Here is a 24,116-nt window from a genome sequence, read left to right as displayed (position 1 = left end):
CACACACACACACTGGCATTGTGAAAACATGAAAAAAGTTTATTATACATGCCAAATACAATATGGAACAGATATATTGTCTGTATAGGCATAGGCCACAGAATGTACTCCAGTGGGAGTGGATGCATTTGAACTCGTATCATTGCCATTGCTTGATGCAATTGCTCTCAAGGGTAACTTCGGTATTTTTCAAACCTGGACCCTATTTTCTCAAGGTTTTGTGTCTAAGTGACTAATGGGGAAAACAATTTTTGAAATTGGTCCAGTATGGAGGGATAACGCTGTAACCGTCAGCCACGAAACAAGCTACGAGGTAAAGTGAGCGGCGTCAATAACATTACGTTCACTAAAAGTGCTTATTTTTGCTACTGACGGGCTCAGGTTGTTATTATAAGTGTCTGACAGCATTATGGAAAGGACCCTACAGAGAAATAAAGCACTTTTCTTACATTTTGCTTGATCCGGTCTGTTTGTTATTGTGTTCCAAGTCCTGCTCAAGGACAAGTCTGGTTGTGAAATCTGAATATCCGAATACTCTGGCTCACATAAATACAGGCGTCCATCGAATTCAAAGACCTCATCCACATTGTGGAAATCATCTAAATATTCAGCCATGACACTGAAAATCTTTTAGATAATACTAAGTTTTCTGTACTCCAACACAACAAACTCTGCCCGGCTGCCACTCGCGTTTCCACCATGGATTTATTCCACTATTCCACCGTTGTCTTCCAGCAACACGTCACCTCGCCAGATTTCAGAACGAGACTTCACCTTGAGCGAGACTCTTTCCATAATGTCAAACACTTATAATACCAATCAGCGCCTGTCATGGCAAAAACAAGCACTTTTAGTGGACGTAAATGACGGTGCCAGCTTGCCCCAATATCGCCATATTGCAGCCCGTAAGCAGCTCCCGTCTCTCTCAATACTGGACCAAATTCAGAAATTGTTGTCATTATTAGTCAGTTAGACACAGAAACATACCAAAGTTATCCTTTCACAGTCATTCTGGGATCTCCTCACTGCACCATTCTCTCTTTCACTAAAAGGAGGTGAGATGGTAAAGACCTGTGTCATGTGACTCCAAGCATCCTATCTATGCTGCATTGGAATGCACTTTAAGGATAGTGATGGATGGTGTCCAAATATGTGACAATGAAACTACACAATTACAGGTTACACTTGCACTATAGGCACAAGTGAATGCAGAGTACAATTTTGGTGTGAGGGATCAAACAGGACATGAATGACATCCTCTCTCAACTTCTACTCTGCATGTTCTTTGTGTGTGACGATCACACCGAGACAGCGCGTGGATCACATCTAGGTTCTTGCTTTTCTGTAAGTAGTCTGCATGCTCTTTTCTTGTTCACATAGTAGCAGAATTGCTAGGTATAGAGGATGAATAAACCCTAACCACAAAGTTTTTATTAGCATGCCATTAACAACAAAACTTTAAAAATAGCACTAAAACTGTTAGTTGTTAAAATATTTTACATTTAATATCAAAACCACCTGCATGAGTTCGATCTAACTAGCATGCTTGCTGCTCTGCTACAGTATTGTGCATTAAAACATCATGATCTAAATCAGAAATAATAATGGAAAACTTAACATTTCTGTATAAATACCCCCAACACTCACACGCGCACACACTCACACACTCAAAAGAAAAATGTCTTGGTGTGTTGGGTTGAGACTTAGCTGTTGGTGCTCTGTGTCACACTACTAATCTTAACATCTGAGTTTCTAGTCTTTCTCAAACACATCAGAAACCACAGGAAGATGAAGAAACCTGCGTCAAAAGAGTGACAAGAAAAGTGTTAGTGTTAGTACAGTAGGAGAGGATGCAAATGCCACTGATAAACAGTCTAACTGTGTCCCATGTCACTGTTTGTCAATATACAAATAGTCGGGCCAATATCCACTACACCTAAAATATAATTATACTGTTATGCACCATATATTCTCGACAATCCTGATATTTGCGTAATCTTGTTTGCAACAGGAATAAAAATCCTCAACCTGCATCATGGCTGCAAATCTAGAGACTTTGACCATGCGGCTGTACTAATTTGTGTTTCCATTACACATTGACAGTGGGAGAATCCTGTTGGCCTGTATAGTGAAAACATTACAGTTCCTGCTCTTAACCCCCTCGTGCCATTTTTATTTTCAGTCATTTTGGCTACGTTAATGCATATGGCAAAAATCATGCCAAGGGTGTGAGCTCCTATAATAAGTTTATAATAAACTGCATAGCCAAAACACTCAGACCCTTAAGCACAAAATGCCCTCATTAAATCCCATACCATGGGCACTACAGCATAAATCATATATCCTATATATATATATATATATATTAGCAAACATGACTCAAATTATTATATATCAGGCTTTCATTATAGAGCCCCGGCTTGAAAATTTGAATTTTTACTATTCTCCACCAGATTGAGCCATGTTCCCATGTATATTCTGCTCATTTCCACTAGGGGCATTGCCGCTGTATTATGGAGCACTGCAGTGTTTGATGCATCAAAATCAATGTTGCTACTAATCATCGACACATCCCAAACTGTGAAAAAAATAATATTTCCCTAGTATTTAGTATACAGAAAATATATATATTTTTTTCATAAAAAACAACAGTTGCATTATGCAAACAAACTGGCATTTAAAGGGTACAAATTCTGAAAATGAATGAATTTTTGGTAGTGATGATCAGAACTGAAGTTGGTTAAAGATTTAACTCTTCTAAAGTGGAAATACATAATTTTATGGCAGCTTTTTTTGTCCTCTGAGGACATCAGAGCAACTTTTGTACAGTGAGGCTAAAGAGTTACCCAAGTTCAATTGGGTATAACTGTGTGTATCAAAGTAAAGACTTGCTATGTTCAGCTTTCTGTAGTTGTGTCAAACCAAGAGGATCAACTTTGCATATACTGGCGTCATTGAAATATGCAACCAATAACCCTTTCTGTCATATTTATTCATTGATGAACATGTGGAAGTAGGTATAGTGCAGACCTTGCAGTGTGTTCAGGATGCAGAAGAGGTAGAGGCCAGGAATGGTCAGGTGGCCAAATGAGAAGAAGACCAGGCCCCAGGTAATGCCAAGCAGAGTGGTGACTCCCAGCAGGGTACAGATGTCTCTCTTGGCTCTGTTACGTTCACTCTGCCCAAACTGAATTGCAAAAATTGTGTAAAATGACACATCAGACATCAAACTACCAGTCAGAGACCATGACATGTATGTAGTCTGATAGAGTGAATATCAAAACTGCTTTTGAGGACAATATACAAGTCTAGAGAACTCCTCCTCAGTGCAAGCATATCTTCTTCAATTTGTTTAAAACTATGCTTTTTTAAGTAGTCATATTATGTCATCGCCATTTTGAGTGCTTTCTATGAGAGACAGTAGTTCACTTATACAGACTGTATAATGCAGACAACTATGATATGAATAACTATTAAACACATTTACCAGACATGAGTGAATAGCAAACAGAGATTGGACAACCCAATGTATGTGGATTAAATGGGACAAGACAAAGATAAAGAAAAAGAATAGGGCCGGTGATATTCTACTTTTTGTCAACAAATCCCATGAAAAGTCCAACATGTGTCAGGTGGTCTACTTTCCAGCAACCCTGCTGTTTCTGTGGCACTCAGCCCCAAACCAACTGGTACATAAATAACACAAATATATAGTTTAAAATAAGACTCAAGAAAATTCCTTGAACAGCTGGCCACTGTAGCTTTTAGCACACATAACTCAAATATGAGTAAATAGTACATTTGTCAGGGACTATTTTCAGCCACAGATTAAAGCAGCAGTGGGTAGAATTGAAGCAAATATGATTTTAAAAAGTTATGTTTTATAAAACGGTCACTATATCCTGACAGTAGTGCATGAGACAGGTAATCTGAAAAAAAAATCATGTGCCTCTGTGTCCTCCGGTGCGCCCAATGGCATTTGCAAGATTTCACAGACCAGAGGAAAACAACCAGTCAGAGCTGATCTGGAGTCTACCGTCCAGCGGCCGTCTACGAGCCGGCTGTCAATCACTCGTAAACTCCGATCAAACGGTCGAACTAGGCAGCACTGATCAAATATTAATCAATATTCTGTTACTGTAATGCCTATTTCTCTCCACAAATGTTTTCAGAACCATCTTGTAGTGTACTGTTTAGCTGTAAAATGAGAAAGCTGTGACCCGGCAGCCACGTTGAGATCTCTTGAGGAAATACCAAGCACCGCCCACCAGCCGGAGCACAGCCAATAGGAACGCTCTCTCTCTAAAATGACCTGTGATTGGTCAAAGTCTCCCGTCACGAGCTAGATTTTCCAACGCCTGAAAACAGAGGCCTGAGGAGGTGCAGAAGTCTAGTTTTCTCTCAGAACACTTGAATTACAATATGCTGAAAGGTTATTATGGAACTTTTGACCAAAGATGACAAAAATATTCTGCCTAACCCCACTTTAATACACATTCGGTGCTCTAATGACTATTTACAGCAGCAGGAAAGTGTATGTGGGATTGACTCAAAATAAACTACAGTGTGTGTTCAAGGTAATGGTGGAACACGTCACCTAGTGCAACAGTGTGGCTCAATGATTTGTTTTTAATAGTTTTTGGACAATGACACTTGAATAAATGACATCAGTCTTTGTATAACAAACAATATTTGTTAGTAGGATCAATGCGTTGTTGGTTTCATGGTGTATTTTGACAGCAAGAAATATAAAAAATATCACCAGACCTATCCTTTGAAGATCATTTTTAAAAACAAGAAGAGCAGAATGCAAAGAGTGCAGATTGACTCGAACCTCTTTGGTCTGGCGGAGACCCACGACGCGTCTGATTGTCACCCCTAACATGGTTATGTTAAAGAGGAACACCAAGCCAAACACCCCCACTGTAGTCACCATCTTCACCGTGGTATCGCGTATATAGCATCTACAAAGAGAGAGAGAGAGAGTATAAATAAGGATTTAATCTCATACACTGAGAAATCTAATATTACTTCTGTAATAAAGATGTCAATTCAGGTGACTAAAGATTCATCAATATGCAGTAAAAAAATATCCATAGAGCTAGTAGGGATTCAGTGTCTCAAGTTGAGCCAATTAGATGCTTGTTGACATCCCAGCTATTCCTTCCTATCAATTATTACAACATTTACCAAATACACAGAAACGCCAATGCACATGCAAAACACCTAATAAATGTAAGTTAAATATTAGTCTAGATTGTACATTCTTGCAAATGTGTTCCTGCTTCTGCCTTACATCTTGGTGCTGTTGGGGTTAGACGAGTCCAGAGAGACATGTCCATACGGGTCTTTGTCTTTGTCGATGATGACCACCAGGGACACAATGACTGCAGGGATACCTGAAACACAAGGATTAAGCGAGGGATTGATCCTTTCATTTAAGGGCTAACCAAGTAAATTCATTCAAGTACTGTATGTAGGTAAAATATTGGGGTACTTGTACTTGAGTACTTCCATTTTATGCTATATTATACTTCTACTCCACTACATTTCAGAGGCAACTATTGTACTTTTTACTATGTTTATTTGATAACTTTAGTTACTTATTAGATTTGTAATACAAAATATAGTCAACAAATAATTTATGATGTATTACTACTGATAAAGATAAGACTTTATTGATCCCTTGGTAAAATTCACAAGCCGGCAGTACATATTATAAAGTAATAGTGCATCAATAATTGGAATCCAGTAATATAATATATCTTATTCTGTGAAGGGCCATTAATGAGTACATTTTGATGCTAATACTTTTGTACTTTTACTCAAGTAAAATGTTGAATTCTGAACTTTTACTTGTAGTAACAGTGTATTTCCACACTGTGGCACTGCTTTTCTACTTAAAGGTAGGATTTGGCATCCTTGCCAGCCTTGAGACCTCAAAAACAGGGAGGATTTCAAAACCAAAGCGGGGATCTGGTGGTCCTCCCCTAGAAATAAAATTTAGTTTTATTTTTTTACCCGCATTCTGGTGACTTTTAATAAATGAAAATAACAAATACAATGCAACAGCATTTTTTGTTAAATAAGCCTACTTTTAATTTTACTTTTAATTCTCAGGGAAGAAAACGGAATGACGTGCCCCTCTGGCGTGGACTTGTGTGAATCTCTGGTATAAACTAGGCTAATATTCATCAGTTTTCATTCATTCATTCATTTTTGCCCCTGCTTGAGTATTTCTTTCTCTTAGTACTCTCCATTTCTCACTGCTTCTCCACTCACTGAAGGTCCTTTCAGACACAACGCCACAACGGTGCACTCATTGTGCGTCACCAGAGTTATCCACAAGCTGCTAGCTTGAGAGCTGTGAGTACTAACAATAGCCATGTATGTTGTTTATGTTCAGAATGATATTTTTTGGGGAGTGGCTTTGGAGGGAGGCCTGAAGGGACGGACTGTCAGTGCTGATTTGGCGACTTTCTCTCTAGATTTAACCAATGGGCAACCTCTTGGTCTGAAAAGTGAAGTCAATGCTGAAGTGCCTTAAACCTGCATCTATCTAACAGCCAGCAGGGGGCGACTCCTCTTGTTGCAAAAAGTAGTCTTAGAACTTTAACTCTTTCACAGTGTTTATCAATTTATGAAAGGTAATTATAACCTTTTGGTCACCTGAAAACATCTTATTCAGCGTTCAGTTGTATTTAACTCCATCCTCTCGTGCCACCTCTGGTTGCAAAAAAACAAGATGGCGACGGCCAAAAACCAAGTTGGTGTCGGCCAAAAAACAAGTTGGCGACAGCCAAAATGCTGTACTTGAGGCTTAAAAATGGCAGTCCAAAAACCAATGGGTGACATCACGGTGACGACGTCTAGTTACAGACGTAGGCAAAGTTGTTGGTAACGTTCCGTTAAAGAGAGAAAAACCCACAATGGTCACTGAAATAACTTGAAACTGACAAAAGTAATAATAAATAAAAATTCACTGAAAATTAACTAATGAAAATCAGATATTGTTTTTGAATTATGGTTCAGCAGAATCATTTAAAAAAACAAACTAATGAAACTGGCCTAGACAAAAATGATGGTAACATTAACTTAATATTTTGTTACACAACCTTTTGAGGCAATCACTGCAATCAAGTGATTTCTGTAACTCTCAATGAGACTTCTGCACCTGTTGACAGGTATGTTGGCCCACTCCTCGTGAGCAAACTGCTCCAGCTGTCTCAGGTTTGAAGGGTGCCTTCTCCAGACTGCATATTTCAGCTCCTTCCACAGATGTTCAATAGGATTTAGATCAGGGTTCATAGAAGGCCACTTCAGAATAGTCCAATGTTTTGTTCTTAGCCATTCTTGGGTGTTTTTAGCTGTGTTTTGGGTCATTATCCTGTTTGAGGACCCATGACCTGCAACTGAGACCAAGCTTTCTGACACTGGGCAGCACATTTCGCTCCAGAATGCCTTGATAGTCTTGAGATTTCATTGCACCCTGCACAGATTCAAGACACCCTGTGCCAGATGCAACAAAGCAGCCCCATAACATAACCGAGCCTCCTCCATGTTTCACATTAGGTACAGTGTTCTTTTCTTTGGATGCTTCATCTCTTCGTCTGTGAACATAGAGCTGATGTGACTTGCCAAAAAGCTCCAGTTTTGTTTCATCTGTCCAAAGGACATTCTCCCAGAAGCTTTGTGGCTTGTCAATATGCATTTTGGAAAATTCCAGTCTCGCTTTTTTATGATTTGGTGTCCTCCTCAGTTGTCTTCCATTAAGTCCACTTTGGCTCAAACAGTGACGGATGGTGCGATCTGACACTGATGTACCTTGACCTTGGAGTTCACCTCTAATCTCTTTGGAAGTTGTTCTGGGCTCTTTGGTTACCATTCGTATTATCCGTCTCTTCAATATGTCATCAATTTTCCCCTTGCGGCCACATCCAGGGAGGTAGGCTACAGTCCCATGGACCTTAAACTTCTGAATAATATGTGCAGCTGTAGTCACAGGAACATCAAGCTGCTTGGAGATGGTCTTATAGCCTTTACCTTTAACATGAAGGTCTATAATGTTCTTTCTGATCTCCTGAGACAACTCTCTCCTTAGCTTTCTGTGGTCCATGTTCAGTGTGGTACACACCATGATGCCAAACAGCACAGTGACTACTTTTCACCCTTTAAATAGGCAGACTGACTGATTACAAGTTTGAAGATACCTGTGATGCTAATTACAGGACACACCTTAGTTTAATATGTCCCTATGGTCACATTATTTTACATCTTTTCTAGGGGTACCATCATTTTTTGTCCTGGCCAGTTTCATTAGTTTGTTTTTTAAAATGATTCTGTTGAACCACAATTCAAAAACAATATCTGATTTTCATTAGTTCATTTTCAGTAAATTTTTATTTATTATTACTTTTGTCAGTTTCAAGTTATTTCAGTGACCATTGTGGGTTTTTATCTCTTTAACGGAACGTTACCAACAACTTTGCCTACGTCTGTATATGCAGTCTATGGATTTAGGGACTTTTGATGCTAGTGCTGCTAGCTACTCTCATTGGAAGAGTTGGCAACACTGTTTTTTCAGTTGGATCACTTTTAAAATCTAGTATACTCTTGCTAGTTTCTTAGCAATACCAACCCGACCTTTAAGTGAAAGATCCGAGTACTTCTTCCACCACTGCTTAAGGGTTCAATCACTAAAACATTTGCATACTGATACTGGCAACTTGTGGGTCCCTGGCCTTGGCGACTCTACTCACCCCATCCCACCGTGCTGAGTTTGAGCAAGTATCTCCTAACATAGATGTTGAAGACTCTGACTAAGAGGAGGTAGAGGTGGAACCCCTCCACGGCCATCCAGCTGAAAGTGGCCAACAGGGAGTAGTGGAGACCAAGGGCCATGTAAAAGCACAGCCCAGTGGAGGACTGCGCTGCCACCGCCTTCATGGGGAGGAAGTGCAGGTTGAGGAGGATCAGGGCAATGGCGAGGTTGATGTGGACCTTCATAGAGACATCTGCTCTGACTTTTCTGTTAGACAGAGGAAAATTGATGTGTGGTACGTGACACATATCTTCATATCATGGTGGCAAAGAAATGAGGTCATGTAAAGCGGGGGAACAAGGGAAAGAAAATAAGAGAGAAAGAAAATAAGGAATCAGGGATGGCATTAAATGTAAGAAGGAAAGAAAATTGTGATAAGAAAGAAGGGAGAACACATTGCATTTTAATAGTAATGGAAAGATGGAAAGTAAATGGACAAAGGCTTTACACAAGCGCAGCAAGAAAAGTCAAACAAGGGAGGAAGAACAGAGCTGAGGAGCTAAAGAAGTGATGAGAGCAAGGACAGAATAATGCTGCTGTATACCTGGAAATATGTGAGAGGATAGATTGAAGGTAAGGAGGGATAAGGGACAGTCGTTCACCTGGGAAAAAAATTACCTATTTGTGATGAAGAGTACAACAGTGATGACCAGGGCAAAAAGAGAAAGACCACAGCCAACCTCGGAGATGTATGACAGAATCACCTGGTGTTTTTGTGGGACGACAGAAGACACCTGCGGAGAAAGAACTACGATTATGTTTTTACAGGAACATTTTGTCTTTTTACTTCATTACATTTATTTGATAGAGCAGATTAGGATTCACATACAAAACATTCAAGTATGATAAGCTTATAAATTTGCATTGCCATTTGACTTAAAGTCACAATCTGTAGAATGTAGAAAAAATATTTTATGGATTCATGAGCCAGTTGTCACTGTTGTGCTGTGTGTATTGTCTGGGTATGACTACTGAATAGGGGTGGGACAAAATATTGATACGGCAATATATTGTATTACTTCCTCTTGCGATACGTTATCGATACACTGTCGCCAAATATTTCCATTAAAACATGCAGACTGATAAGGTTTTAGTTAAAGAGGTGGACCCAAACACAAGAGGCAGACAGGTGGATTAAACAAAAGGCGAGCTTTGATTGAAAAAAGCTGGTGGCCAAAAAATATAGGTGAAAGGAAACAAAACTGAGAATGCAGGCAGGTTAAACAAAGTACAAAGGAAGAACACAAAAAAACTAAACTGAGTACAAACCGGAAGACACCCGTGGGACACGAGGAACACAGGCAGGATGGCGGGAAGAACACAAGTAACAAAGCAGACGACCTGACACTGAATGAGGGACACTAAATTCACCAGGAGAGCGGGGTGATTAGACACAGGTGGAATAAATCAGGGCGGGGCAGACAATCACAAAGGTGGGAAACAAACAAAGGCTGGAAGTAAAACCGAGACAAGACACAAAAGGAGTGACTTTCCAAATAAAACAGGAAACAAACTACAACAAAAACCCCGGACCATGACACAGGCGCACTAAACGGTCGTGTTGGGACGGCTGCCCTAAAGCATACCCTGCTTTATGGTCTATTCACTCTATGGGGCCATAATTTACTAAATGAACATCAGGCTGTATTGAAGAAGACTTGAAACTAGCGATTGAGACCATAAACTCATGTTTCTCAGGTGAGAAGTAGGGTCATGTTCTCATAGACTTCTATACAATCAGACTTCTTTTTGCAACCAGAGGAGTCGCCCCCTGCTGGCTATTAGAAAGAATCCAAGTTTAAGGCACTTCCGCATTGGCTTCACTTTTCAGACCCGGAGGTGGCCCACTGGGCTGCTCCGAGCCCAGAACTTCGTTGGTCGAGGAGAGTCTGACTCTCATTTTTTTCTCAGTCAGTTACACAGATATCGGGATGTATCGTAGATGATTGTCTTGCAATGTATCGGATATCGCACATCACTTTGTTGGGATTGTCGTCTCTAGAATTCTACTGTGTATGATGAAGAAGGCCAAGCCTACCATGAGCACGCCGAAGTATGTGAGGTGGTCACAGGAGCAGGTGACGTTACTCTGACCACGTTCCCACAGCGTTTGGCAGCCATCACTGCTGTATTCTGGTAAGTCAAACAAACAAACATACAGATCCATTGTACAAATGAATACTGGTCATGTGTGAAACCACACACACACACACACACATACACACACAGTAGTCATTGTTATTCATACTCACTTTTTGTTGTAAAATTTAAGAACACACAGCTGGGCTCACGGGTCTCCTGTAACACAACAATGACATACAAGATTTACATTAGGTTTATGTTTTAAGGATGTGCGTCTTCTTAACTTATTTATTGGGCAAAAGATACAAATCTACAAGGTTACAGAAGTTAAGGTTATGGTAAATGATGTGTGGAATGAAGTTGTAGTTACATTTGCAGCAAGATTCATTGAGATGTTGACACGCTCCTGTAGTCCTGACACAGTCTTGCCCCGCACACTCACGCCAAACAGTCTGCTCTCATATAATTCACCTCGGGCCGGCAATTTCTTCTACATAGTCAACATACAGTCAATCAAATAGTTTTACAGTTTATGCAAGACAATAATTGTGTACAATTTGGTCACTCTCCTTACTGTGTTTAAAGGAAAAAGCAACCCTGTGATCCCCTTACTCTACTTCATATTATCATTATTGGTGTACCCACTTTCCTTCTGAAAAACGTACTAACTCTGTTTTGCATGTTACTGCAGCAAACAAAAGAGCAACTCCTTCTAGTTCAGAAAAAAAGTGACAGTTGTTCGTCACCCTCGCATGATGTGCTGCATCATTGCATTTGAGTATACTATTTTGTCCAAAATTTACATCTTCCTTACTTACATCGTCTTCCTCTTTTATGAAGGATTTCTGCCTGTGATTGTTAAACATTTGAACAAAACGGTGACACGAGACTCTATTGACAGTGAGGCACTAAAAAAAACAGTGTATGTGTCAAATAGGAATAGGAATTAAAAGAAAAAGCTTAACATCAAAGAGCATCAATGCAATGTTTAGTTGTTTTTAGTAGCTTTACTAGCTCAGTACGATTTGATCAAATTAAATTAAATTAATGAAATACATCAATGCTGGTCATATTATCAGCATTTCCAAAAGAATGAACCTGGGCACGACTTGACACAGTTTGTCTTCCTGTGGTTGAAATGAGTAGCTTGTGGTCAGTTGGAGAAGAAACTATGTGGTCATTCCAATGAGCTTGAACATATTAAGTCATTCAGTTAGAAAAATTACCACATACCAGCAACAATGTTCCTCTTTTTATCAACTGAGCCCAAAACCTTGTTCAGTCCTCTGCACCCACTCCACTTCCTTAACCATGCAGCCGGTAGAGAGGAGCTCATATTGGCAACAAAATTATTCCTAAAGGTGCTACAGGGTGGATTTTTTCTTTAACCACAAAAAAAGCAAATCATTGCATGAATTTTAAGTTAAAATTTGAAATTTGATATAGTTCATCAAGGACCACTCTGGTTTCAAAACCTTCCCTGCTCGCTACTGAAATAACGTGACATCTCTAAAATGTTACTGACAAAGTAAGACAAGGACATGATCAATGGGATTATGTAAAGTGATATTAACTCAGTACCAATTGCTTGCAATTACCAATTAGCTTGATTTAAGATACAGTGTGTGTTATCTAACACAAGATCAGGCTGCTTCTAAATAAATCAAATATTTCTTAATATGAGCATGAAAACAACTATGGCACAAACTGCAGGTCAAAGTTGAACCAGGGAGTAGCTGTGCAAAGCGTTATGGACAATTGGGGTCTCTTGTGTTTCACTTAAAAGTGTTTAAGCTGCATCTCCTAAATCAGGGGTAGGCAACCTTTACTATCAAAAGAGCCATTTTAGGCAAAAAAAAAACAACAAATCTGTCTGGAGCCACAAAACATTTGAGCATTGTGATGAAGGTAACACAGTTTATAGTGTAAGTATATATTATATAAGTCTAATGCAGTGAGGGCCAAAGTGCAAATGTACTACGGAGTATTAGGGCCACATTGAGGGAAAAAAATCGGAGATTTCCAGAATAAAGTTGTAATATTACAACAATAAAGTCATAACTTTACGAGAAAAAAAGTTGTAATATTACGAGAATAAAGTCATAACTTTACGAGAAAAAAGAAAATAACACATAAAATTACTACGTTATAATATTATGACTTTACTCTCATAATACTACGACTTTTTTTCTCTTAAACTTATGAATTTATTATCATAATATGATGACCTTTTTCTCGTAAACCCTTGACTTTATTATCATAATATTATGACTTTATTCTCGATATCTCAGATTTTTTTTTTTTTCCTCAATGTGGCCCTAATACTCTGTCGTACCGTCGTATCATAGACCTACAACAATGATAAATAAAGATGAAAATGTAAACAAAAAACAGTAATTCATTTCCATTTTTAAAAATCCACAGGGAGCCACTTGAGGGGCTAAAGAGCCGCATGTGGCTCCGGAGGCGCAGGTTGCAGACCCCTGTCCTAAACCAATAGCATTTAAAACAATTAACTATACTTACTTAATTAGGCTAAAAAATGCAAAACCAAGAGTGGTCCTTTAATTTAAGTTACAATGCAATGCAATGCAAAATGAATGTATAGTCTTTCATCTCTTCAGATTGTCTTCTACAAAATTTGACATTAAAAAGTGTAGTCTCTCACCGCGCTTTCTTCAGGCCAGGTAAACATGCAGAACACAATGGTGTTGTTTGATCCAGCATCCAACTCTCTCGGCAGTCGAACCCTCACTTTGCAGTTGTGGTAAGTCAGGTTTAATCTCGCCTACATCAGAGGCACAGAGCCAAAAACAGGGACACATTCCATGTAAATACCTAATGCAGATCTCACAGATACATTTGTACCTCATCACCAGCAGGGACAGAATTTGAATTTCCAAACAATGCTGGCCATTTTACTACAACCTTATAAGCAACCACCTTGTAGGCATGCAGGATAAACATATAAATGTACGTATTTGTAGAAAAGACTAAGTCTACAACCATGCTTGTGGCTCATTGAGGCTTTACTTGGGCACAGAAGTGTATTGAGCTAAATGCTAATGCCGGCACGCAAACATTCTCACAATGTCAATGCTAACATGCTGATGTAAAGCAGGCAGAATGTTTATAACCATGCTTACCATCTTAGTTTTGCATGTTAGCATGCTAACATTTGCTAATTTGCACTTATGGTTTTGGTGGTGGTGCTAAAGGGAAACTCAGGGGTATCACCAAAGTGTTTACAATTCAATCTTAGGAAGATGGATGTGTGTACCACATGTCATGGCAATCCATCCAACAATTCTTGAGACATTTCACTCAAAATTAACCTCATGGTGGTGCTAGAGGAAAAGTCAGGGGATCACCAAAGTCATTAGGATACATTATCTGGGAACCATGAACGTCTGTACCAAATTGCATGGCGACCCATCCAGTAGTTGTCAAGATATTTCACTATAAGCCAAAAATGTCAACCTGATGGTGGCGCTAGAGAAAAGGTCAAGGTATCAGCAGAGTCTTTAGAATTCATCATCTGGGAACCATGCATGTCTGTACAAAATTTCATGGCGACCCATCCAGTAGTTGTCATCTCTAAGGCCATGCTACTAGCATCCTTACCTCATTCTCACTAGCGTAAATGTCAAGGCCTGTGAAGGGGCCTTTGGGTTCGTGCATGAGGGCAACGAAACGGTTGACAGATATGGGCGTAGTCTCATTCACCTCTGTTTCCTCTAGAAACTGTTCCAGGATCTCAATGGCTCTTGTGGAAAAGGACAAGAAATTATAAACATGTGCATCATTCTGATTTACAATTGTTTTCCTTAAACCGTATCAGTAATTCTGGACCACTGAAATATAATTCATAACCTCAACCCTTTGGTTTGAGGTTATGTATTTGGTTCTGGTGAAATACCTTTTTATTAGTCATAAACAAACACAGATGCTCACATGACATAAAAATGCCAACAGATATAAAATGAATTATTTTATATACAATTAAAATGTTTACTCAATAGCGTTGCTGAGGTTTCCATGTCTCAAAATGAGGTCTAGATGTTCCATACAACATCTGGTCTCCGAAATCTCTGTAGAGTAAATTAATGATAAATTGATATTCAAGATAACAGTATATTAAAAAAACAACAACCAACCAAACAAACAAACACATATTTTAGCATCTCACCTCGTTTACCTTGTCCACCTTGTGTATTTTTTTTTTGACCTACACATTTTCCTTTACAAAACATGCTACAGGTCATGTCAAGAGACACACAAGACAGGACCAGCCAACAGAAGAGCCACTGCTCCATCCTGTGAAGTGAAGAGGATTCATTTAGGACAAAAACCTGTCTGTGCTTTACTAGCAGACATATGTCATAAATGTATAACAAAGAAATAGACATTAAATCGGACCTCTGATGTCATGTATTTACACAGAGACACAGTACAAGCACAATCTCCCGACCACATTTATTGATCTAATAACTGGGACTACGACAGCAACTATGTTTACAGTCATTTCCATACACTTAGTTAAATAACCAATAGATATTCCTTTGGCCTAATAACAGCATCAATATAGATAAGCTAAGTTATACGGTTATGACCTAAAGAGAATCAAAACATAACCAACCTTTTGACGTTGCTGAGTCTGTGTAGAAATTATTTCGTCCGAAGACGAGACAGAGCACGGCTGATGTGACAACAGGAAAACGCAAGTGAGGGAACCTTTTGAAATTATAGAGCTTCATGGGAAGTGGAAGAAAAAAACAAAACATGTAAATGACACTCTGAAATAAAAAGAGGAAGCAGCAACAGACAGAAAGCTAAACATACCTATTGCCTCTATGGGCTCACATTGAACAACTGAAAAAAAGATTATACTCAACATTGAACACTCCACATACATTCTGTATACACATTAAGCACTAAATTGTGGTTTTGTTTAGAAGCTGAACTTCATAGCAGTTCAACTCACATCACTTGGTTTATGGCTGCATTTCACTATTCCCACTAACAGATGGGAGTAACACATCCAGAAATCGAGTGAAACAAGGAGTTGAGAGTTGAATGCAAGCATTAAATCCCCCAATTTGTTTACGTTGTGACTTTTCCCCCCTATTATGATGAGAATGAAAGTCAAAACCAAAGCCTGGATGATTCAGTAATTGCAAAAATGTGTTACTGTAACAGGCAAATAATTATATGACTTGTGTCTCTCCTGGTATCTTGATCAACACATTTGCATTCCAAATGAAACCTGGATATCTATTGCAAGTCACACACTTCTCACTCCTATACTCTCTATCTCTCTTTTGTGACATTCAATGGAGCAAGTGAATAAAAAAAATCTTAACAAAACTCACAACCATGCATTAAGTCATTTTATTTGTCAGTAGTTTTTCATTAGTGAGAATAGAAACTAGATTCCTGAGTTCCCTTATAGAGATACAAAATATTAAATAAATAAAAAAGACATGAAATAAATATCCATATGAATAAATTGTGGATGTGTGCGTGTATATATATATATATATATATATATATATGAATGAAAAAATTGTGAAATTATTCAAACTCAGTGCATTACTATGAAATGTGGAAATGTGGTGTCATCATTCCTTTTCATTGATTCATTCATTATTTCATTAGTAGAATTTCAAAATGCACTCTTCATTCTGGCATTTTTCCCGATACTAGATTACATGTCTTATTTCATAACACCACTTTTAATAATTCCCAATGTCACTTGTCATGACAGTGGTGTTCTTACCACCCTCTTGCATTTCAACCAATCACGTACCCCCAACCTCTTTTAAGCTAGCAAGCTCAACAACTGCTACCAAATATAGCCAGTTAGCTAAGTGGCAAATTGTAGCAGTTGTTGAGCGTGCTAGCTGAAGAGACAGGGGATCGGCTGAAAGGTCGTGAAAAGTGACATTATGAAATAAAAAGTGACCTGAGGTGATCATGAAATAAGCAGACTTTTGAAAGGGGGCATTTTTAAATAAAAATGTCTATTATGAGTGCTATAAAAGTAGAAATAAGAAGGATGGAACAACATTTTATAGTAATGAGTTGAGTTTTAATCATGGGTTACATTATTTAACAAATGATTGTCTCACATTTTCCACAGTTTATTCATATTATTACTTATTTTATAATTATTTATTTATTTAATATTGAACACGTTGGAGCTCTTTTGCTGTCAGGACCATTTGATTTGAGGAGGAAGTGATGGTGATGGTGTTTGCAACCCAAATGCAAGCCACCTGTTTCATTCTAATACAGACCTGTATGTGTTTATGGAGCCACCTGTAGCTTGTGACGCTGTGCATACCTTCCATGGCTGTGTGTGTGTGTGTGTGTGTGTGTGTGTTACACATTATGCTTTATCCATCAGCAAGTTTACTGGCTGTGCATGCAGGTGGCCTTTCTGCCAGATGACCAGTACGGCATAGAGACAACAAAACAGACTAGACTAGACTTGTAGAGCATTTTAGACACTTTGAAAATTGATCAGTTATGAAAGGCCTACGTAATTAATCCAGCAACACTGTTGGAATTGTTCTCAATTAGTAATTACCAGGGCTGTCAACGTTAACGCGATAATAATGTGTTAACGCAAAATCAATTAAATATTTTAATCCTTTGACAGCTCTAATAATTACATTTCATTTTGTTTTTTAAATTGGTTACACACATTTCTTAACTGAGTTCCCTTTTTCAAATCTCTTAACTTTTCATTGACTACACCTTTGAAAATGTCATGAATTGTTTTCTCACTCAAATTTCGGTCCATTTTGCACATATTTATATACTGTTTTAAAAACTTTTAAATGTACGGTATGTTCAAAACCTAACGTGACACATTGCTGTAAATTGCTATGCTCCGCCAAGGAAGGTTTCCCCCCCAGATCGCCATCAACATCTAATGGATTTCCAAAAAATTTCATTCAGAACCATTGCGGACTTTTGGAGTAATCCTCCAACCGGACAAACCAACGCCGGTGAAAACATAATCTCCTTCCTAGGCCTATGGCCTTGGCGGAGGTAACAAACAATCAGAAAATCTGGAATGGGGTCTAGCGAGGGATTGAGTGAGTTTGTTTGACTGATGCCGAGACAGTTGAGATCACTGGTGTGTGGGCAGGGGTTGACTGATGTTAGCCTCTGGGGTTTGAACCCACCTGAGACAAACCATCATAGACAGCTCACCTGGATACAAAGAGGACCAGTGAAGCAAAGTGACTCACACACAGCAGGTGTTGATCCTCATGACTAACTGGAAAACCCTGGGTGATAAAACCGAAGTAAACTTAGCATTTTTAGTTGTCAGCTAAAGTGGCTATGCGTTATACAATGGGGATTTCCAAGGAGTCAAACTCTTACTTTTGGCAAAATGTGTGCTGATCCGCTGCTTTTTGCCTCCACCCCAAGTGGAATTGCTTGAGGTTTTGTTTTCATTTGTATTTCTACAACACAAGCTGAGAAACATTATAATTTACTACATGACTACTTCATCTCCTCCCCTGATGTGACCTCAGACCACAAAGATCAGTGAGCCTTTTAGACATAGGCCACTTTTCTGCAATACCAAGCAACAGTAAGTGCATAAATGGTGAACTACTAAAAAAATCACTTCAAAATGTATCTCCTGGTATCCAGATGGCTTTACACCTTTATCATACTGTTGTGGTTCCTAGTGGATATAATACCCAGGGAGACGGCTAACTGATGCCCTATGGTATCAGATGGGTTTCTAAAATCTAAATGCAGATAAACATTATTAGAGCCTGCTTAAGAAACCTAAGTTTGACTGGCAATAAGCTGCGGTTTAGGGTTGTTAGTATATCTGAGGTACGACCGAGAGAGGCTCGTGTCTGGGTCAAGAGCCTCGCCCAGTTTAATGACGCAGCCTCTTCTAACCCTACACCATTAATTTAGTAAAAACTGTAATTCAAAACACATCAATCCCATTTTATCATCAAGTAACTGAACCGCAAAATGCTCAAATCAGCAATAAGTAATCAAACTGAGAATATTTGATTTAGCGTCAAATGATTAGTCTTGAACAATGTTCAATTTAGCAGCAAGCAATTCAAACTGAAAAGGTTTTAATTAATTTCAAACAGCCCACGCAACAAGAAAATAGTTCATTCAAATAACATAATCAAAACTGCTAAACTTTTAATTCAGTTCAAATACCTAGAATTGCCAAATATTTACTTCCGCACAAACCTTAATTATTTAATTTAGCATGACTCATTTAAACCAAAGCTAATTTTAAATCAGCATCTGACAATTCAGTATTAATTCGGCAATTTAGCATTCATTTAAAATTAATTGTACTAAAATGTTCAGCCGAGCTCAAGGAGGGTCTTACCGTAAGTGTTGACGCTTTGGCGAGCAGCTTCAGACAGAGCACCAAAACCAGGAACCTTTAGTCAGATTGCAGAATGAACAATCTCTAAAGTCAAAAGACTTTGATGTCGGTCGCAAACTGAGCGATCTGCCAGCGGAAACTTCACACAGGAAGTTTGGAAGAGAGAGAGCTGCACCAGTCAATCGTTAACCACACACTTTCACAGGATGTTATCAAAAGAGATGCAGAAATGCATCGCATAGCCCAGTGCAACCAGTGGTCCTTGAGGTAGTTCCAGGGGGTACGCAAAAAAATTTGGAATCGTTCATTTTCACTATTTAATTCACTTTACGTAGAAGTGAGCCCAATGTGACTAAGAGTGATAAGAGTGACTATTCTGATCACTTCCTCCACGGTTATCTCCTCATCTGTAGTTGACAACTATAGAATTATGGTCTTAATCATATCTAACAACCCACATCCTTTCAGAGGGAGGTCCCTGAAGCGAAATCTTACCAAATGGGGGTTTGTGACCTAATAGGGATCTATTTAGAGGTCCTTGACGTGAGAAAGGTTTAGAACCACTGGCCTAGTCTAACAGTCACCATGGGTAAGCAAACAGGTTCGAAGGATGCTGTGGTGAAGAGTGAGCTGCCGTTGGTGTGGCAACTGCCAGGTGTCAGCTAGAGGTCCAAACTGTTTAAAAAAGAAGTCACAGTTCTTTGGAATAAGAGTTGCAGGAGACAGGCCTCCTGCAACGGCTCGGGCAGGTTGGGCTGCAGCTGGAAACAGAATTATTGTTTCAGATTCGTTTGAGTCTTTTCTTCATTGTTTGATTACTGTGCCTTTTTGTGTATCGGTTTTCACTGAGGCCTTGAAGGGAGTCCGCCTTGGTCACTGTCCACATAGCTGGACCTCTCAACAATTCTCTTAATCAATGTTGTGACTCCCTAACGAATGAGAAATGCCGAAATAAAATTACAGACATGGATATTGATCATTTAGTAGCTGCTGTGGGTATGATTTGTGGCTCTAAAACCACTAACCATTAACATTCTGCAAGTAGCCACTTCCTTTTGCCTTAGATGGGATCCATTGATAGGGATCTCATTATGTCTCTCCACAGTCTCGGAGAGGAAGCAAATGACAGGGAGTGCCTGAGGAGCTCGGACCATTCTCTGCAGTCCTATTAACCCATCAGCAGCTGATGACAGGTGCTTCCTTCTCACCTGGGCACATGTTGACTACCAGGTACAACAGAGATTTTTCTAATAAGGAATCCAAAGTGACATATATGCACACTGTAAACAATTGCTGTTAATTTACAGCAGGATTTCAACAGTATTAACCTGTTATTGCTAAAAACAGTGCTTTACTGTTAATACAAAAGAAAACCTGTTAAATTACGCTCATAGGCCGCTTTTTAACTGAACTATAATGCATTCTTAAAAAACAGCACTTTACTGTTGATCTAAAGTATCATCAGTAACAGTTTCATGCAGTATTTTTTTAATTCTGGGACCTGATCTGCACATGTGAGGCTTGTACATTGTACATGATTGGAAAATCAGTGAATTAGCTTTATTGTTCTTCACTCACATGTTGTTATGGTTTGCATTCTGTGCTTGTAGCCAGCTATAGAAAGACATTTTGGGAAAAGTGTCAACAAGTCTATTATAGCCTTTTTCCTAACAAGTGCCTTTAATTGTATTTAGTGTGACTATTCCTATGTCTGTAACCTGCTAAGTCTATTAATCTAGGCAAAACATAATGTTTATTAAAATGTATGTAAAAAATACAACTTAAATAGTGCATTAAAACAAATCAGTAAGATAATGTAAAAGAAAGGTGAAAAACAGCTATATAATGTATCTTTAAACAGTAAAATAACTGTAAAATACTGTGAAATTAATACAAAAAAAACAGTTCAAACTGTATTTTTCATTAACAGTACAAAGCTTTAAATTTCAGCGACACTTTAATAATGTTAATTTTACAGTAACATAAAGGCAACCCTGCTGCCAGTTCTTTACTGTTATTTTACTGGGAAATTCTTAACAGTGCAGGTAATGGTGCAGTTATTTGTGCATGCCTGAATGAAACTTACAGTAACATAGGTTCTCATAGGTTAATGCATAGTGAGTACCACACATAATGGTAAATCTTATATCTTATCAGTACTTCCTGTCATTTTCAGATTGTGTGTGTGTGTGTCTGTGTGTGTGTGTGTGTGTGTAGGGGGGAGGGTCATTCATGCTTGCTGATTTCTGCCCTTAGGCACTTTTTTTTCTGCTTCCACCTCCATCCGTCCACTTCATAGAGCATTGTAGTGATCAGCTCAGCTCCATCAAGTCAGCCACAGAAAGAACAAGAGAATGCCGGAAACGACTTGCCTTCAAAATAAGAGACAAAACGTTGGCTAATCACACCTGAAGAAATATATATATATATATATATATATTATAATATTTAAATTAAAAACAAAGACAATAGTTTGCAGATACATTATCCCTGGCTATCATATATTATCACATTGATCAAATATAATATTTAATATTCTGCACAATATCAACATTGCATATTCATTTGTGCAATAATTTGAACCCAAACACTCATTCAGTCTATTTTTTTAACCTTATTTTTTACTGCTTACTTACTTACTATATCTGTTTACTTGCTTATCTATTTGATCTTGTTTAGTTTTTTTACTGCTGCCTTGTTTGCACTGTCCCATTTGATGCTGTAACCCTGCAAATCCCCCATGCTCTGGGACTAATAAAGGATTATCTTGTTATAAATAAGTTAATATAACATCTATAACATTAATATCAAATCTGTCTCATGAGCTCCCTTGAACATTTGAAGTTTTTAAACTGTTAATAGGACAATATTTGAGGAGAAAATAAAACTTGCTGTATTAGTTTCCAGCAACCTTTACTATCAAAATAGCCATTTTAGGCAAAAAAATAAATAAAATCCGTCTGGAGCCGCAAAACGTTTGAGCATTGTGATGAAGGTAACACAGTTTATTGTCTAAGTATATAGTATATAAGTCTAATGCAGTGAGGGCCCAAAGAGCGAATGTATTACGGAGTATTAGGGCCACATTAAGGGTAAAAAACATCTGAGATTTACAGAATAAAGTCAAAATATTACAAGAATAAAGTCATAACTTTACAAGAAAAAAAGTCGTAATATTTCAAGAATAAAGTCATAACTTTACAAGAAAAATAGTCGTAATATTACGAGAATAAAGTCATAACTTTACAAGAAAAAAAGTAATATTTCAAGAATAAAGTCATAACTTTACAAGAATAAAAGTCGTAATATAACGAGAATAAAGTCATAACTTTACAAGAAAAAAGTCGTAATATTACGAGAATAAAGTCATAACTTTAAGAGAAAAAAAGAAAATAACATAAAATTACTACTTTATAATATTAGGACTTTATTCTCGACATATCAAATTTTATTTTTGACCTCCAACAATGAGAAAAAAAAAAGTTATTCATTTCCATTTTTATAAATCCACAGGGAGCCACTGGAGAGGAGCTGAAGAGCCGCATGTGGCTCTAGAGCTGCAGGTTGCTATACAAATAAATCTGCCGTGCCTTGCCTTTTATTTTGAAAGTCATGACAGGAACAAGTCCTCATCGTGCTGTGACGCTTGACGTCAGGCATCTCCACGTTAAGGTACCGAAACACCACGGAGGAGCGGAGCAGTGTGCGTCCAGTCTCCGGTAGGGTGACAACAAGACAGAGAGACACAAGAGACAAGAGACAATGACTGATAGCAGCTATAGCTGAAGTATCGGCTGCTTCTGGGAAGGTTTCTGGATGTAGAGGACACCTCAAATATCTCTATTTTTCTTTACTAAGAGGTGGTCGCGATGCACAGCTACGACGGGACTCGAACCTGCGGCTGAAGGAGACGCTGAACTTTGGGGCTTTTTCTTGTTGTTTTATAGTTTGCAACTTTTCTCTCAGGGGTGAATTTAAATGCACTGCAAATATCACGAGTTGAGGTGAACCATGTTAGTGAATGATTTACTAAACAGAGTGGTGCTGGTGGTAGAAAGCTGCATGGACTCAACACACCGGCATCTATGGAGGCTCAGTTTGTAGTGTGACTGTGAAACTGCTCTTTTCTCCAGGATGAAGGTGCATTGTTGAAGATTATATAGTAGCATTCTTGCTATAAGGGTGGGTAGTTTACAACAGTTGTTTTTTGAGGACTTTTACCCGCTTAAACTAGTCAATATTGCGAGTAGAAACACCGTATTTACACCGTCGTTGGACCATGGAGTCCACTTTGCGGAGCAGCTGCTTCTGGTTGCTCTGGAGACGGACCTTCCTCGCGCTGTGGCTGTGCGCGCTTGTGGCGCGTGGAGCTGAGGATGTCAGCACCTTCAACTCAGAGGTAAACAAAAAACACAGTTATTACTTTATTATAACAGTGTCTAATAAATAATGCTCATTACTCACTCTACTGCGATGGAACCAAGAAGCAGCAGCTGTTAGAGACCACTTTATGATATTAACATGAACAATATCAACATAGAAAATGACCAAAAGGCATGGTGGTGGTGTCAAGCATGGTGTTTTGCTTCTGCAAAAAAGCAGGGATTCACTGTTGCTTTGGAAAGACTTGCCTACAAATTGACATGCTCTTTGCACCAAGTCAGATGAATTAAAATAACCACATGTGCTATTCAAATGTTATTATATATACATGCTGTAACAATTATTTATAGGCCTTCTAGTCTATATTTATTCAAGATTCAAGATTCAAGATGTTTATTGTCACGCCGGTTATACAAGTACAATTGTGTGAAATGCTTT

The 24,116-nt window shown here is 38.5% G+C and overlaps 2 protein-coding genes and 1 long non-coding RNA gene across 4 annotated transcripts in view; 1 reads left to right on the top strand and 2 right to left on the bottom strand.

Annotated features, from left to right (window-relative positions):
- Positions 1 to 18: 18 nt before the first annotated feature.
- LOC141783295 (adhesion G-protein coupled receptor G2-like) lies at positions 19 to 19,411 on the bottom strand. Of its 2 annotated transcripts, XM_074660527.1 has the most exons (14): positions 19,296 to 19,411; positions 15,543 to 15,654; positions 15,102 to 15,220; positions 14,528 to 14,669; positions 13,572 to 13,691; positions 11,274 to 11,393; positions 11,074 to 11,119; positions 10,860 to 10,954; positions 9,440 to 9,555; positions 8,760 to 9,028; positions 5,297 to 5,399; positions 4,835 to 4,964; positions 3,031 to 3,187; positions 19 to 1,798 (listed from the first exon to the last, which is right to left on the bottom strand). In XM_074660527.1, the coding sequence occupies exons 3-14, from the start codon at positions 15,137 to 15,139 to the stop codon at positions 1,704 to 1,706; spliced, it is 1,431 nt and encodes a 476-aa protein (XP_074516628.1). In that variant the 5' UTR covers positions 15,140 to 15,220; positions 15,543 to 15,654; positions 19,296 to 19,411; the 3' UTR covers positions 19 to 1,703. The 2 variants fall into 2 exon arrangements, with proteins under 2 accessions (XP_074516628.1, XP_074516620.1); XM_074660519.1 differs by lacking the exons at positions 15,543 to 15,654; positions 19,296 to 19,411 and adding an exon at positions 14,919 to 14,994 and having other exon boundaries at positions 15,093 to 15,158.
- Positions 19,412 to 21,233: 1,822 nt separating this feature from the next.
- Positions 21,234 to 22,959, bottom strand: LOC141783211 (uncharacterized). The gene is made up of 2 exons (XR_012597228.1): positions 22,891 to 22,959; positions 21,234 to 21,667 (listed from the first exon to the last, which is right to left on the bottom strand). It is a non-coding gene; the product is annotated as an uncharacterized LOC141783211 (long non-coding RNA).
- A 1-nt stretch (position 22,960) lies between these two features.
- mmp15b (matrix metallopeptidase 15b) overlaps positions 22,961 to 24,116 on the top strand; it is a 31,197-nt gene continuing 30,041 nt past the window's right edge. The window contains exon 1 of the mRNA XM_074660337.1: positions 22,961 to 23,694. Coding sequence (XP_074516438.1) covers positions 23,575 to 23,694 — 120 coding nt within the window. The 5' untranslated portion in view covers positions 22,961 to 23,574. The remainder of the gene's footprint in view (positions 23,695 to 24,116) is intronic.

The sequence above is a fragment of the Sebastes fasciatus genome, chromosome 2, assembly GCF_043250625.1.
Source record: "Sebastes fasciatus isolate fSebFas1 chromosome 2, fSebFas1.pri, whole genome shotgun sequence".
Classification (NCBI taxonomy): Eukaryota; Metazoa; Chordata; class Actinopteri; order Perciformes; family Sebastidae; genus Sebastes; species Sebastes fasciatus.
Note: the sequence above shows the minus strand (reverse complement) of the source record. Positions and strands in the feature narration are given on the sequence as shown.

Coding starts and splice junctions, on each gene's coding strand:
- LOC141783295 (XM_074660519.1), bottom strand. CDS start 15,156: ATGTTTTGTAAAGGAAAATGTGTAGGTCAAAAAAAAAATACACAAGGT. Junction 14,670..14,918: donor AACCTCAGCAACGCTATTGA/GTAAACATTTTA, acceptor CTTTTCCACAAG/AGCCATTGAGATCCTGGAAC. Junction 1,799..3,030: donor CATCCTGAACACACTGCAAG/GTCTGCACTATA, acceptor CTTTTGACGCAG/GTTTCTTCATCTTCCTGTGG.